At 40.3% G+C, this 14,548-nt stretch overlaps 1 protein-coding gene across 4 annotated transcripts in view; it reads left to right on the forward strand.

The window, feature by feature from the left end:
• Positions 1–14,548, forward strand: part of CCDC141 (coiled-coil domain containing 141) — a 213,874-nt gene that overhangs the window by 62,577 nt on the left and 136,749 nt on the right. For all 4 annotated transcript variants that reach the window (XR_008711769.1, XM_055572073.1, XM_055572074.1 and 1 more), the window contains exon 5: positions 9,322–9,575. Coding sequence is in view for 3 of the 4 variants with exons in the window: in XM_055572073.1 (XP_055428048.1) it covers positions 9,322–9,575 (254 nt within the window). In the remaining variant the exon portion in view is untranslated. The remainder of the gene's footprint in view (positions 1–9,321; positions 9,576–14,548) is intronic.

Below are 14,548 nucleotides of genomic sequence, written 5' to 3' on the forward strand. Positions count from 1 at the left end.
CACTTCCTATCTCCAAGGTAGCTTCAAGGGCTTTGTTTTCATAAAATGGGAGTTGGTGAAGTTTATTAATCAACTAATTCAGTGGGATATAATTAAGATGAGCTGATTTGAAATGCATATTCAAGGGCAAAACTCTCATTTTCAGTTAAGGACATTGTATCTTCTTAGTTTATTTAGGATGCAGTAATAAAATACCATGGATTAGGCAGCTTATCAACAGCAGAATTTTATTCCTCACAGTTCTGGAGGCTGGATGTCTGAGATCAGGGTGATGGTATGGTTGAGTAAGGGCCCTCTTCTGGGTTATAGACTCCTCATTGTATTCTCACATGGTGGAAGGGGTTGGGGAGCTCCATGAGATCTCTTTTATAAGGACACTAATCCCATTCATGAGAGCTTCATCCTCAGGACCTATTCACCTCCCAAAAGTCCCATTTCCTAATATCAACACATTGAGCATTAGGATTTCAATATATGAATTTTAGGAAGGACACACATTCAGATCACATCAATATCTATTATCTTTAAATTTAGGGAAATAAATTACAGCTAGACTGTAATTTATAATAAATTATAATATTATAATATAATAAATAAATAATAAATTATAACAGGACTTCCCTGGTAGCTCAGTGGTAAGGAATCCACCTGAAAATGCAGGAGGTGCAAGTCTATCCCTGGATTGGGAAGATCCCCTGGAGAAGGAAATGGCAACCCACTCTAGTGTTCTTGCCTGGGTAGTTCCATGGGCAGAGGAGCCTGACGGGCTACAGTCCAAGGGGTGGCAAAAGTCAGACACGACTTGCAACCAAATAATAACATAATTATAGTTAGGAATTATCATAAGGTTCTGAGATGTTGATTAATTAGTAGCACAAAATGTGAATGTTAGGATGATGATAGTTAATAATATGACTGGAAAAACTACAATCAAACCTATCTCTAATATTCACTGTATTTAAATTTACTTCAAAACCTATACTTTTTTCTTCTCAGCAATGCTAAGGTTGTGTTGCATGTTGGAGACTTATTTCGTAGCATTTCAGACATTAGAACCAGGATGAATGCATGGAAGATTTTACCCTCTGGCAAGTTACGGAGGGTTAAGTTCATTCCCTCTACTATGTGACAGTCTTGGAAATAGTTGAAGACTAAGTGTCCTATGTAATCTTCTTTCATTTGGGTGAAGCATGCCTAGTTAAAGTTAAAGTCTTTCCACAAATAATTTCCAGACTGCTTACCAGCCTGGTTGCTCTCAATTCAGCAACACATAATTAAGCCAATATTTTCTGAACCCATGCCAGGTGAGAAACCCAGAGGCATGTGAATTGAAGAGTACCTGGCCTTTGTCATCAGGGAGCCTACAGATTAATGGAGGATGCATACATTTATTGGTGAATTTTGTTTTCTATGAGTTCTTCTGATTTACCACCCAGCATATTGTATATAATAATTTATTTCCCTATTTGTCTACATTACCAGATTATATGATTCTGGAGGAGTGGAATTAGTACATCTCAGAATGTCCAGGGTTTAGAATAAGATCCAACTCAAATGTTTATTGAGTGTTATTTGTATATAATCCCAATTTAAGACTCAGCACCATGATGTAAAAGTGAACAATAACTGTTGGTAAGAATGTAAATTGATACAGCCACTATGAAGAACAGTATGGAAATTCCTTAAAACACCAGGAATAGAACTACCATATGGCCCAACAATCCCAGTAATGGGTGTATACCCTGAAAAAACATAATTGAAAGAGATGCATGGACCCATGTTCATGGCAGCACTTTTTACAATAGCTAGGACTGGCACCCCTCTCCAGTACTCTTGCCTGGAAAATCCCATGGACGGAGGAGCCTGGTGGGCTGCAGTCCATGGGGTCGCTAAGAGTCGGACACAACTGAGTGACTTCACTTTCACTTTTCACTTTCATGCATTGGAGAAGGAAATGGCAACCCACTCCAGTGTTCTTGCCTGGAGAATCCCAGGGACGGGGGAACCTGATGGGCTGACGTCATGGGGTCACACAGAGTCGGACACGACTGAAGCGACTTAGCAGCAGCAGCAGCAGCAGGACATGGAAACAACCTAGATGTCCATTGACAGATGAATGGTAAAGAAATTATGGTACACATATACAATGAAATATTACCCAGCTATAAAAAAAGAACACATTTGAGTCAGTCCTAATGAATTGGATGAAATGGCACCCCACTCCAGTAGTCCTGCCTGGAAAATCCCATGGACGGAGGAGCCTGGTAGGCTGCAGTCCATGGAGTCGCTGAGAGTCGGACACGACTGAGCAACTTCACTTTCACTTTTCACTTTCATGCATTGGAGAAGGAAATGGCAACCCACTCCAGTGTTCTTGCTTTGAGAACCCCAGGGACGGGTGGGCTGCCGTCTCTGGGGTCGCACAGAGTCAGACACGACTGAAGCGACTTAGCAGCAGCAGCAGCAGCAGCAGAGCCTATTATACAGAGTGAAATAAGTCAGAAAGAGAAAGACAAATATTGTCTTTACATTGAAGAGCTTACTATGATACTGTAAACAGTTACACACACACACACACACACACATACATACATATACACAGGAAGTATGGGCAGGTGGCAGGGTTTCCACATATTCCTTATGCTTTTCTTCCTTTCATTAACCAGCTCTTAGACACAAAATGTCAAAATGATGCTTTTTAAAAAGGAGAAAGACAAATATTAATGCATATGTATGGAATCTAGAAAGATGGTACTGATGAACCCATTTTCAGGGCAGCAATGGAGATACAGACATAGGTAACAGACTTATGGACCCAGTGGGGGAAGAAGGGGGTGGGGTGAAATGAGAGAGTAACATGGAAACATACATTACGATACAGTAATTATACATAGCAAGTGGGAGTTTGCTATGTGACACAGGGAACTTAACCCATGTTCTGGAACAATCTAGATGGGTGGGATGGGGTGGGAGGTGAAAAGGGGGTTCAGGCGGGAGGGGACATATGTATACCTGTGGCTGATTCATGTTAGTGTACAACAGAAACCACAATATTGTAAAGCAATTATCCTCCAGTAAGAAAACAACTTTTAAAAAATGAGCAATAAGGTACTACAGGGACATTAAAGAGGAGAAAATTGTTTCTAAGCTCTAAAGAATCACAATTGCACCCTCCAATTTCCCAATGGCCTTTTTATAATGGGCATAATGCCTAAAAAGCCTCCTTACAGGAACAATCGTATTATGACTTCCTTTATCTTAAATTTCTACATATATTTTAAATGTAGCTGAGATATAGGTACATTGTGGTCTATTATACTATTCAGTATTTTCTCTACATTTGTATAATTTAAAAATACTCATTGAATAAGTTTAAGAAACACTATCTCACTGAGTAACACTAAATATTTAAAAATACATTTGAAGGAAATATCACCCATGTTCTCAATGTAAGTTTAAGAAACACTATCTCATTGAGTAACACTGAATATTTAAAAATACATTTCAAAGAAATATCACCCAAGTTCTCAATGTCAAAATGTCAAGGCATCCCACCCTTGATGCTTTATAAAAAAAAAAAAAAGCTCATTTGAATTTTAACAAGCTATAAATTCACTTTAACTGGTGTACACCCCTCACTGATCCATCTTGACTTTGTTATTTATACTTCATAATGACGTATTATTAGTATAATATATATTTCTTTGGAAGGAATGATGCTAAAGCTGAAACTCCAGCACTTTGGCCACCACATGCGAAGAGTTGACTCATTGGAAAAGACTCTGATGCTGGGAGGGATTGGGGGCAGGAGGAGAAGGGGACGACAGAGGATGAGATGGCTGGATGGCATTACTGACTCGATGGACGTGAGTCTGAGTGAACTCCGGGAGTTGGTGAGGGACAGGGAGGCCTGGCGTGCTGCGATTCATGGGGTCGCAAAGAGTTGGACACAACTGAGCGACTGATCTGATCTGATCTGATCTGATACTTTAATATTACTTTTTTAGATATAGTGACAATCAAAACAAATAACAATTTATTCAATATCTAGAAGGCTCATATCACAGGGTATTGTGTTGTAAGTAGGGTTTGTATATGCAGAAAAATACAATCTTTAAGTGCACTATAGAGATTTTATTTTTTGAAGGTCATGATATATCTAGACAGTTTACCCTTGAAAAATACTTCACTTTGTGTGATCAAATGTTAGAATAAACAGCTGGAAAACATAGTTAAGTTCAGATTAGTCGCTCAGTTGTATCTGACTCTTTGTGACCCCATGGGCTGCAGCATGCCAGGCCTCCTTGTCCATCACCAACTCCTGGAGTTCACTCAAACTCATGTCCATTGAGTGAGTGATGCCATCCACCATCTCATCCTCTGTCGTCCCCTTCTCCTCCTGCCCTCAATCTTTCCCAGCATCAGAGTCTTTTCAATAAGTCAGCACTTAGCATCAGATGGCCAAATATTGGAGTTTCAGCTTCAACATCAGTCCTTCCAATGAACACCAAGGACTGATCTCCGTTAGGATAGACTGATTGGATCTCCTTGCAGTCCAAGGAACTCTCAAGTCTTCTCCAACAACACAGTTCAAAAGCATCAATTCTTTGACACTCAGCTTTCTTTATAGTCCAACTCTCACATCCATACATGACTACTGGAAAAACCGTAGTCTTGACTAGATGGACCTTTGTTGGCAAAGTAATGGCTCTGTTTTTTAATATGCTGTTTAGGTTGGTCATAACTTTCCTTCCAAGGAGCAAGTGTCTTTTAATTTCTTGGCTGCAGTCACCATCTGCAGTGATTTTGGAGCCCAGAAAAATAAAGTCAGCCAAGTTTCCACTGTTTCCCCATCTATTTTCCATGAAGTGATAGGACTGGATGTCATGATCTTCATTTTCTGAATGTTGAGCTTTAAGCCAACTTTTTCACTCTCCTTTTTCACTTTCATCAAAAGGCTCTTTAGTTCTTCTTCACTTTCTGCCATAAGGGTAGTGTCATCTGCATATCTGAGGTTATTGATATTTCTCCCGGCAATCTTGATTCCAGCTTGTGCTTCATCCAGCCCAGCGTTTCTCATGATGTACTCTGCATAGAAGTTAAATAAGCAGGGTGACAGTATACAGCCTTGACGTACTCCTTTTCCTATTTGGAACCAGTCTGTTGTTCCATGTCCAGTTCTAACTGTTGCTTCCTGACCTGCATACAGATTTCTCAAGAGGCAGGTCAGGTGGTCTGATATTCCCATCTCTTTGAGAATTTTCCACAGTTTCTTGTGATCCACACAGTTAAAGGCTTTGGCATAGTCAATAAAGCATAAATAGATGTTTTTCTGGAACTCTCTTGCTTTTTCGATGATCCAGTGGATGTTGACAATTTGATCTCTGGTTCCTCTGCCTTTTCTAAAACCAGCTTGAATATCTGGAATTTCACAGTTCTCATATTGTTGAAGCTTGACTTGGAGAATTGTGATCATTACTTTGCTAGCATGTGAGATGAGTGCAGTTGTGTGGTAGTTTGAGCATTCTTTGGCATTGCCTTTCTTAGTGATTGGAAAGAAAACTGACCTTTTCCAGTCCTGTGGCCACTGCTGAGTTTTCCAAATTTATGGGCATATTGAGTGTGGCACTTTCACAGCATCATCTTTTAGGATTTGAAATAGCTCAACTGGAATTCCATCACCTCTGTTAGGTTTGTTTGTAGTGATGCTTCCTAAGGCCCACTTTGCATTCTAGGATGTCTGGCTCTAGGTGAGTGAACACACCATCATGATTACATGGGTCATGAAGATCTTTTTTTTTGTACAGTTCTTCTGTGTATTTTTGCCACCTCTTCTTAATATCTTCTGCTTCTGTTAGGTCCGAACCATTCTGTCCTTTATTGAGCCCATCTTTGCATGAAATGTTCCCTTGGTATCCGTAATTTTCTTGACACGATCTCTAGTCTTTCCCATTCTTTTGTTTTCCTCTATTTCTTTGCACTGATCACTGAGGAAGGCTTTCTTATCTCTCCTTGCTATTCTTTTGAACTCATATTCAAATGGGTATATCTTTCCTTTTCTCCTTTGCTTTTCCCTTCTATTCTATTCACAGCTATTTGTAAGGCCTCCTCAGACAGCCATTTTGCTTTTTTGCATTTCTTTTTCTTGTGGATGGTCTTGTTCCCTGTCTCCTGTATGATGTCATGAACTTCCGTCCATAGTTTTCAGGTACTCTGTCTATCAGATCTAGTTCCTTAAATCTATTTCTCACTTCCACTGTATAATCATAAGGGATTTGATTTAGGTCATACCTGAATGGTCTAGTGGTTTTCCCTACTTTCTTCAATTTAAGTCTGCATTTGCCAATAAGGAGTTCATGATCTGAGCCACAGTCAGATCCTGGTCTTATTTTGCTGACTGTGTAGAGCTTCTCCATCTTTGGCTGCAAAGAAAATAATCAGTCTGATTTCATTGTTGGCCATCTGGTGATGTCCATATGTAGAGTCTTCTCTTGTGTTGGTGGAAGAGGGTGTTTGCTATGATCAGTGCATTCTCTTGGCAAAACTCTATTAGCCTTTGACCTGCTTCATTCCGTATTCCAAGGCCAAATTTGCCTGTTACTCCAGGTGTTTCTTGACTTCCTACTTTTGCATTCCAGTCCCCTATAATGAAAAGGACATCTTTTTTGGGTGTTAGTTCTAGAAGGTCTTGTAGGTCTTCATAGAACCGTTCAACTTCAGCTTCTTCATCATTACTGGTCAGGGCACAGACTTGGATTACTGTGATATTGAATGGTTTGCCTTGGAAATGAACAGAGATCATTCTGTCATTTATGAGATTGCATCCAAGTACTGCATTTCAGACTCTTTTGTTGACTATGATAGCTATTCCATTTCTTCTAAGGGATTCTTGCCCACAGTAGTAGATATAATGGTCATCTGAGTTAAATTCACCCATTCCAGTCCATTTTAGTTCCCTGATTCCTAGAATGTCGAAGTTCACTCTTGCCATCTCCTGTTTGACCACTTCCAATTTGCCTTGATTCATGGACCTAACATTCCAAGTTCCTATGCAATATTGCTCTTTATAGCATCCTTTTTACTTCCATCACCAGTCCTATCCACAACTGGGTTTTGTTTTTGCTTTGACTCTGTCTCTCCCTTCTTTCTGAAGTTATTTCTCCACTCATCTCCAGTGGCATATTGGGCACCTACCGACCTGGGGAGTTCATCTTTCAGTGTCCTATCTTTTTGCCTCTTCATTACTGTTTGTGGAATTCTCAAGGCAAGAATACTGAAGTGGTTTGCCATTCCCTTCTCCAGTGGACCAGGTTTTGTTAGAACATACCCTGGAGAAGGAAATGGCAACCCACTCCAGTACTCTTGCCTGGAAAATCGCATGGACGGAGGAGCCTGGTGGGCTATAGTCCATGGGGTCTCAAAGAGTCAGACACAACTGAGCGACTTCACTTTCAGGCAAGCTTTCTACAAAAATTATTGAATATCTCCCCAGTCACTACACTAGTGCTAAGGATACAGTCATGACCCCTGTCCCATATTGCATTGGAGCCTAGTGACAAAAGCAGACATTAGTCAACTAACCTGACATATAAATATAGAACTATAGCTGTGAAAAGAGCTATGAATGAGAGGAACATTGTATTTGGGAACACTGAATAGGAAGATTTGTTCCAGTCTGATTTCTCCTTTGAGAAATTGAGCATTGACTAAACTTGAAGTATGCGTAGAGTAAACGTAGAGAAATAAGGGATGAGGAGAATGGTGTCCTTAGCCAAGAATGTAGGGAAAGCTTCTGAGGCAACTGGGAGTCAACTGTGTGTGAGGTAAAGAAGATATGGATGGAGGTAAAGAGATTGAGACAATCTGAAAGGAAGATAGGGACCAGACCGTGCCATAACTGAAATATGTTAAGGGGTCTGTCCTTAATTCAAAGACAATGGGAAGCCATTGGGAGGGTGTGTGTGTGTGTGTGTGCGAGAGAGAGAGAGAGAGACATACTGTGTTTGGAAGCAATCTTTCTGGCTAATATCTGGATTGGAGAGGAGATGCAATTAAGAGATGACTACATAAATTCAGGGAACAGATGATACTTTCTGTTGTGGATATGGGCTTCCCAGGAGGCACAGTGTTAAAGAATCTGCCTGCCAAGGCAGGAGACACAGGATCTTCTTCCTCCCTGGGTCAGGAAGATCCCCTGGAGGAGGAAATGGCAACCCACTCCAGTATTCTTGCCTGGAGAATCCCATGGACAGAGGAGCCTGGCAGGCTACAGTCGATGGGGTCGCAAAGAGTCGGACTCTACTGAGCACATGTACACACAAGTTCAGGGAACAGATGGTGCTTTCTGTACTGGGGATAGAGAAAAACAGACAGATGCAGGAGATAGAAGGTGAAATCGACAGGTCTCAGTAGAGATGGAATTAGGGTGAGGGGTATGTCTGCTGGGTTTCTGACTGTGGAGAGTGGATAGTTTCCCAGTTGCTCTTCCAGTTGATCCCCAAGTGAGGCTGCTTTTGCAGTGCTGCTCTCAGCTCCCTCTTCTACACTCTCTCCTTTGGTGGCCCTTTAATTTTCAAGCTTTAGCTCCCATTTCGACAAGATGTTGCCCAAACCTAAAATGCTGTTTACTCCAGAGAGCACAAGTTGGTGGCCCATTTGCCAGAGAGCCATGCTTTGTTTATCCTTCAATATTCTTTTTAATTTTAAAATACAAATTATAAAACATTTAAAAATCAGAAACTTTTACATAAAAATCCATGTTTATAACTCTCTAAAATTTGGAAACCCTATCGACACTGAACCCGTATTCTCTCATGTCCACAGTTGATTGGCACTAGTGGCAGCTGATCCTGTGAGGCTAAGCACGTATTTTCCACTTTGCCATAGTCTCTGGCATCCGGGCACCTGGCCAGCACATCCACTGAGCTCTTGTTTGGTCACTGCAGGCATTGGCCTTGAAACCTCAGATTTAGTCCAATCACCTCAGGATGCAGAGTGTGCCAAGGAGAGTAGGTGCCTTCATGAGCATCATACCACTAAAAACCAACTGAACCAGTGCTCAAATCTCAGAGTCTTTCCACTCCCTGTACCGATTTATACTAATGCTGAAAACTTCAGCCTCCAACACTTGGCAGTTGGCATCATAGCAATTGTTAGGCTGAGATATCTGACCAGTTGAATCAGAGGCATTTTACGTTTACGTATCTGAATTCCTTATTTTTAATAGAGGTTTACATATATTTTAAATCATATGAAAAGTCCAACTATTACTATATAAAAGCTTGCTCATATCACTGTTTTTTGTTGTTTTTTTCTCTCTAGAACTCTTAGAACGATCTCTAGCCCTTTTAAACAAAAGTCAAGAACTCACTGACTTCATAGAAAAAATCAAGAGTGATGGACCTAATGTAAATGCTGAGATGATTCAGGGAGCTCAAAACAGCTGCCTGAAGATCGACAGTCTCCTTGAACTTCTCCAAGACAGGAGGCGGCAACTAGACAAGTACCTGAAACAGCAGCAGCAGGAACTGAGTCAGGTTCTGCAGATGTGTCAGTGGGACCAGCAGGAAAGTCAGGTAACCCGAAGGGGCACTGATGTTATCCTGACCTTGGCTAACGAAATTGGCTTGTTATGTGGATGATCTGTTTCCTGGGACAGTTTTTCAGTTGTCATGGTCAAATCCTCTGGTCTTTGATCCAAAGTACCATGTTGTTTTCCCAAGCACGTAATATAAAAACAGAGATTGTATTTCTTCTTATTATAATCCTCATTTTTTTAAATGGGACGATATCCACTAGCAGTTTTCAAAGTGACTAGGTCCTATTGTTGGATTCTCTTTCTTACTTCCATCCAGGTCACTACTTTTAGATACATTTTTTTGAAATTAGGAAATGTTCGTTGTGGTTTTCTTGAATGTTGGAGATGTGTGATGGTGCTGAATTGTAGTAGACTGTTGCTAATGCCAGTGAAAGTCTATCCGCCTGAAATAGAGATAATGTTCTTAGAGGAATATTCTGATACCAATGAAGAAATATAACCTTGGCCTATGGTTGGATGCTCAGTGGTTGGAGGGATTCGGGGTGGGAGGTTGATGAGTTGCAGGCTTGTTAGAGCTCACTACCCAGACTGTAGGCCCAGCGCTGGTCATTCATCACTGTGCTTGCTGTATGTTCCTTGTGTCCCAATCACTTGAGAGCAAGAGTGGATACAGCTCTGTGCAAAACCCCAGCTCAAATAGGTAGGATATTTACTGCTGTGTTTAGAACTGCCCCAGTCCCATGCTTTAACCCATACAGATTAAGTGGAAGGAATTTTTAGGGAGAAATGATGTGGAAGGAGGTATCCTGGTCTAGATGCATAAGAAAGGGGTCTCTTCATATACTTTATATTATTGCTCCAGTCTAAATTGGAGAGATTAACATAGAGATGGTAACAAATATGAGTCCAGGAGAACTGGTTCTTCTTTAAAGCTGGAAAAACGAGGATTTAAATGACAGTTAACCTTTCAAGTAATACTTATTGAGCACCCACTCTTTGCTGTACTGCTGTGCTTAGTCGCTCAGTCATGTCTGACTGTTTGTGACCCCATGGACTGTAGTCTGCCAGGCCTACCTACTGTATACCAGATCCTACTGTAAGTACTGCGGATACACAACATACAAGATAGTCTTTTTCCTCTAGGAATTTTCCTTCAATGCATTTCCTTAGGAATTTTCCTGCTAATCCATTTTCTAATGCTTAACTGTCAATAACCTCAGCCCTATTGACAGTTGCTGCTAGGTAATTCCTTTGAGAGGCTGTCCTGGGCACTCTAGTGTGTTGAGCAACATTCTATCTATCAGATGCCAATAGAATATACTGTAATTGTAAAAACCAAAAAGGTCTCCAGACATTGCTAAATGTCCCCTGGGGGGCAAAATTACCCCCAGATGAGAACCACGGTTCTAGTACTTTTTGTTGCTATTGTTCAGTTGCGAAGTCATGTCTGACTCTTTGTGAGCCCATGGACTGTAGCCCTCCAGGCACCTCTGTCCATGAGATTTGCCATCTAGAATACTGAAGTGGGTTGCCATTTCCCCTTCCAGGGGTACGATAATAAACAAATGAACAATGACAAGTGCTATAAAGAAGATTAACTAGGGCAGTGAATTTTGCCTTTTGTTGATCTACTTTTAATCAGAGAAGGAATCATAGAAGGCCTCTCTGAGGAGGTGTCATAGGACGACCCAAATGCAGGCATCTCCAGACACATAGGCATCTTGCATTTCGTCACCTCCTCCTCTAAGTCACTATATATGTCTCAGCCCGTCTCCACTTTCAGCCCTTTTGCCTTGGCTACCATTTGCTGTCCTGCATCTGCTGTGCTTTGCCTGCTAAGCCACAGCCCTTCCCCAATTTAGTTCTTCCCCCACCACACCTTTACATGCTCATTACCCAGAAGTCTTTTATCTAATGCAGTAGTCTTTAACTGAGAATTCTGGCACAGCAAGGGATTTCCTGGTGGCTCAGACAGTAAAGCGTTTGTCCACAATGCAGGAGACCCTGGAACAATCCCTGGGTCAGGAAGATCCTCTGGAGAAGGAAATGTTAACCCACTCCAGTATTCTTGCCTGGAAAATCCCAAGGGTGGAGAAGCCTGGTGGGCTACAGTCCATGGGGTCACACAGCATTGAGCACAACTCAATGACTAACACTTTCACTTTCACTTTCTGGCACAGCAAAGGAGAATTAATGCTCAGGACAAGAAAAAACATAAAGCTGTTTATCAGACAACCATTTCCAGAGTTCCTTGACCTCCCTATTCCATGACACTCTACCCCTCTCCTCTTTGGCCTTCTCTTTCTCCCCTAATCCTGACCTGAAGCCATGTTCCCAGAGATGCTGTTCACTTAAAAAGAAACTTATTTTCTTTCTATTGAATTCATAACGCCTAACCCCTAACTCTAGTGCTTCCAAGAATGCATTAAAAGCTCCTCTAACTTTATCATGTAGAGTAGTTTATCCCTTTTAAACTACAACCTCTTATCCAGAGACATTCTATCTGCAAAGAGGCTTTCAAAACACAGAACAGTTTCCCAAGAATGAAAAAGCAGCTACTGTAAGTTTTATTTATTTTTAAGGTAGTAATTTTGCCTTTCTGCTTTGAGACTATGACAATAATCATCCACTTATCCTCTGCAGTAAAAAATAAATAACCACATGAAGATTAAAAATGAACTATCTAATCTAGTCATGTGCTTAAGGGAAATCTAGATACCATGCCAACCCCAGAAAGCAGAAAGATGTCTTGATAACTAAAGTAAGAGATTACAGAAGGTTTTTGATTTGGTGAGTTGTTCTCTAACTTACATTGCTTCATATTTTGGGTACTTTTTGAGGGAGTGCTTTTTTAAATAGAATTTATTTATTAGAGAAGTTTTAGGTTCATAGCAAAATTGAACAGAAAGTACATGATATCCTCTGTTCCCACACATGCACAACCTCTCCCACTATCAACATCCCCCAACACAGTGGTATATTTGTTGTAATTGATGAACCTACACTGACACATTATTATCACTCCAAGTCCATAGTTTTCACTAGGGTTGACTCTTGGTGCAGTACATTCTATAGGTTTGGAAAAATATGTAATGACATATATCAACCATTTAGTACACAAAATATTCTGCTGCCCTAAGAATCATATATGCTGCACCTCTTCATTCCACTCTGCCTAATCCTTGGCAAAAACTGATCTTTATACTGTCTCCATAGTTTTGCCTTTTCCAGAATGTCATATTACTGAAATTGTATAATATGTAACCATTTCAGATTGTCTTCTTTTGCTTATTAATATGCATTTAAGATTTATCCATTTTTTTTATGACTTGACAACTCATTTCTTTTTAGCGCTGAATAATATCCCATTGTCAGTCACCTACTGATGGATAACTTGGTTGCTTCTAAGCTTTGACCATTATGAATAAAGCTGTAATAAGTATTCCATGTGCAGGTTTTTGTATGGACATAAGTTTTTAATTCATTTGGGTAAATACCAAGGAACACAATTGCTAGATGATATATGCTAAGAGTATGTTTATAAGAAATGGCCAAACTGCCTTCCAAAGTGGCTGTACCACTTTCAACAGAGAGTTGCTGTTGTTCCATGTCCTTGTGAGCACTTGATGCTATCCGTGTCTTAGACTTTGGCCACTCTGATAGGAGCATAGCAGTATCTCATTGTTGTTTTAACAAGTCTAATCTTTAAATTGGAAATAATAACAATTCACAGACTTGTTCTAAGGATTGAATTCAATAACATGTGTAAAGCATGGAGCACAATGCCTACTATTTTAAAAGATGCTTAATAAATATTAGTTTTCTTGTCATCGCTGTTCTTGGATATACCTTACAACTTATGAATTTTTTCTCTTTTCATTTCTATTCATCCCCCTGAGTTTAGCGTTACTGTTGTTACATGTGTCTAAGTCTCTTAAAACTATTTAGTTTTTAGAGGCTGCCATAGGTATAGTAAGGCTTTAAGAATTCACAGTTGTGGTTACAAGAACCAGGCTTTCATTTAGACTCTACTCTTAATAGTCTAGAACCAAAATCAATTTAGTAATTATCTTAAGGATAAATTTTAAGTAAAACGGGTCTATTTCCAAAATATACAAATAACTCATACAGCTCGGTATCAAACAAAACAAAACAAGAAAACAACCCAATCAGAAAATAGACTGAAGATCTAAATAGATATTTCTCCACAGAAGACATACATCTGGCCAACAGGTACATGAAAAGGTTCTTGCTCAGCATTGCTAATTATTAGAGAAATGCAGATCAAAACAACAGAGAGGTATCACCTCAAACAAGTCACAATGATTGTCACCAAAGAGTCTAAAAATAGTAAATACTGGAGAGGATATGGAGAAAAGGGAACCCTCCTACACTGTTGGTTGGAGTGTAAATTGGTTCAGCCACCATGGGGAACAATCTGGAGGGTCCTTAAAAAACTAAAAGCAGGGTTAACATGTGATCCAGCAATCCCACTCCTGGGCATGTATCTGGAACAAACTATGATTTGAAAAGATACATGCACCCCAGTGTTCATGTTGTTGTTCTGCCAGTAAGTCTTTGTGACCCGATGGACTGCCGCATGCCAGGTTTCCGTGTCCTTCACTATCTCATGGAGTTTGCTCAGATTCATGTCTATTGGGTCCTTGAAGCTATCCAACCATCTCATCCTCTGCTGCCCTCTTCTCCTTTTGCCTTCAGTCCTTCCCAGCATCAGGGTCTTTCCCAAAGAGTCAGTTCTTTGCATCAGGTGACCAAAATATTGGAGCTTCAACTTAAGCATCAGTACTTCCAATGAATATTCGGGGTTGATTTTCCTTTCAAACTGAATGGTTTGATTTCCTTGATGTCTAAAGGACTCTTAAGAATATATTCTAGCACCACAATTTGAAGGCTCATCCTTCTTCAGTGCCCATCCTTCTTTATGGCCCAACTCTCACATCCGTACATGACTACTGGAAAAATCATAGCTTTGACTATATGGACCTTTGG

The sequence above is a fragment of the Bubalus kerabau genome, chromosome 3, assembly GCF_029407905.1.
Source record: "Bubalus kerabau isolate K-KA32 ecotype Philippines breed swamp buffalo chromosome 3, PCC_UOA_SB_1v2, whole genome shotgun sequence".
In the NCBI taxonomy this organism is placed as follows: domain Eukaryota; kingdom Metazoa; phylum Chordata; class Mammalia; order Artiodactyla; family Bovidae; genus Bubalus; species Bubalus kerabau.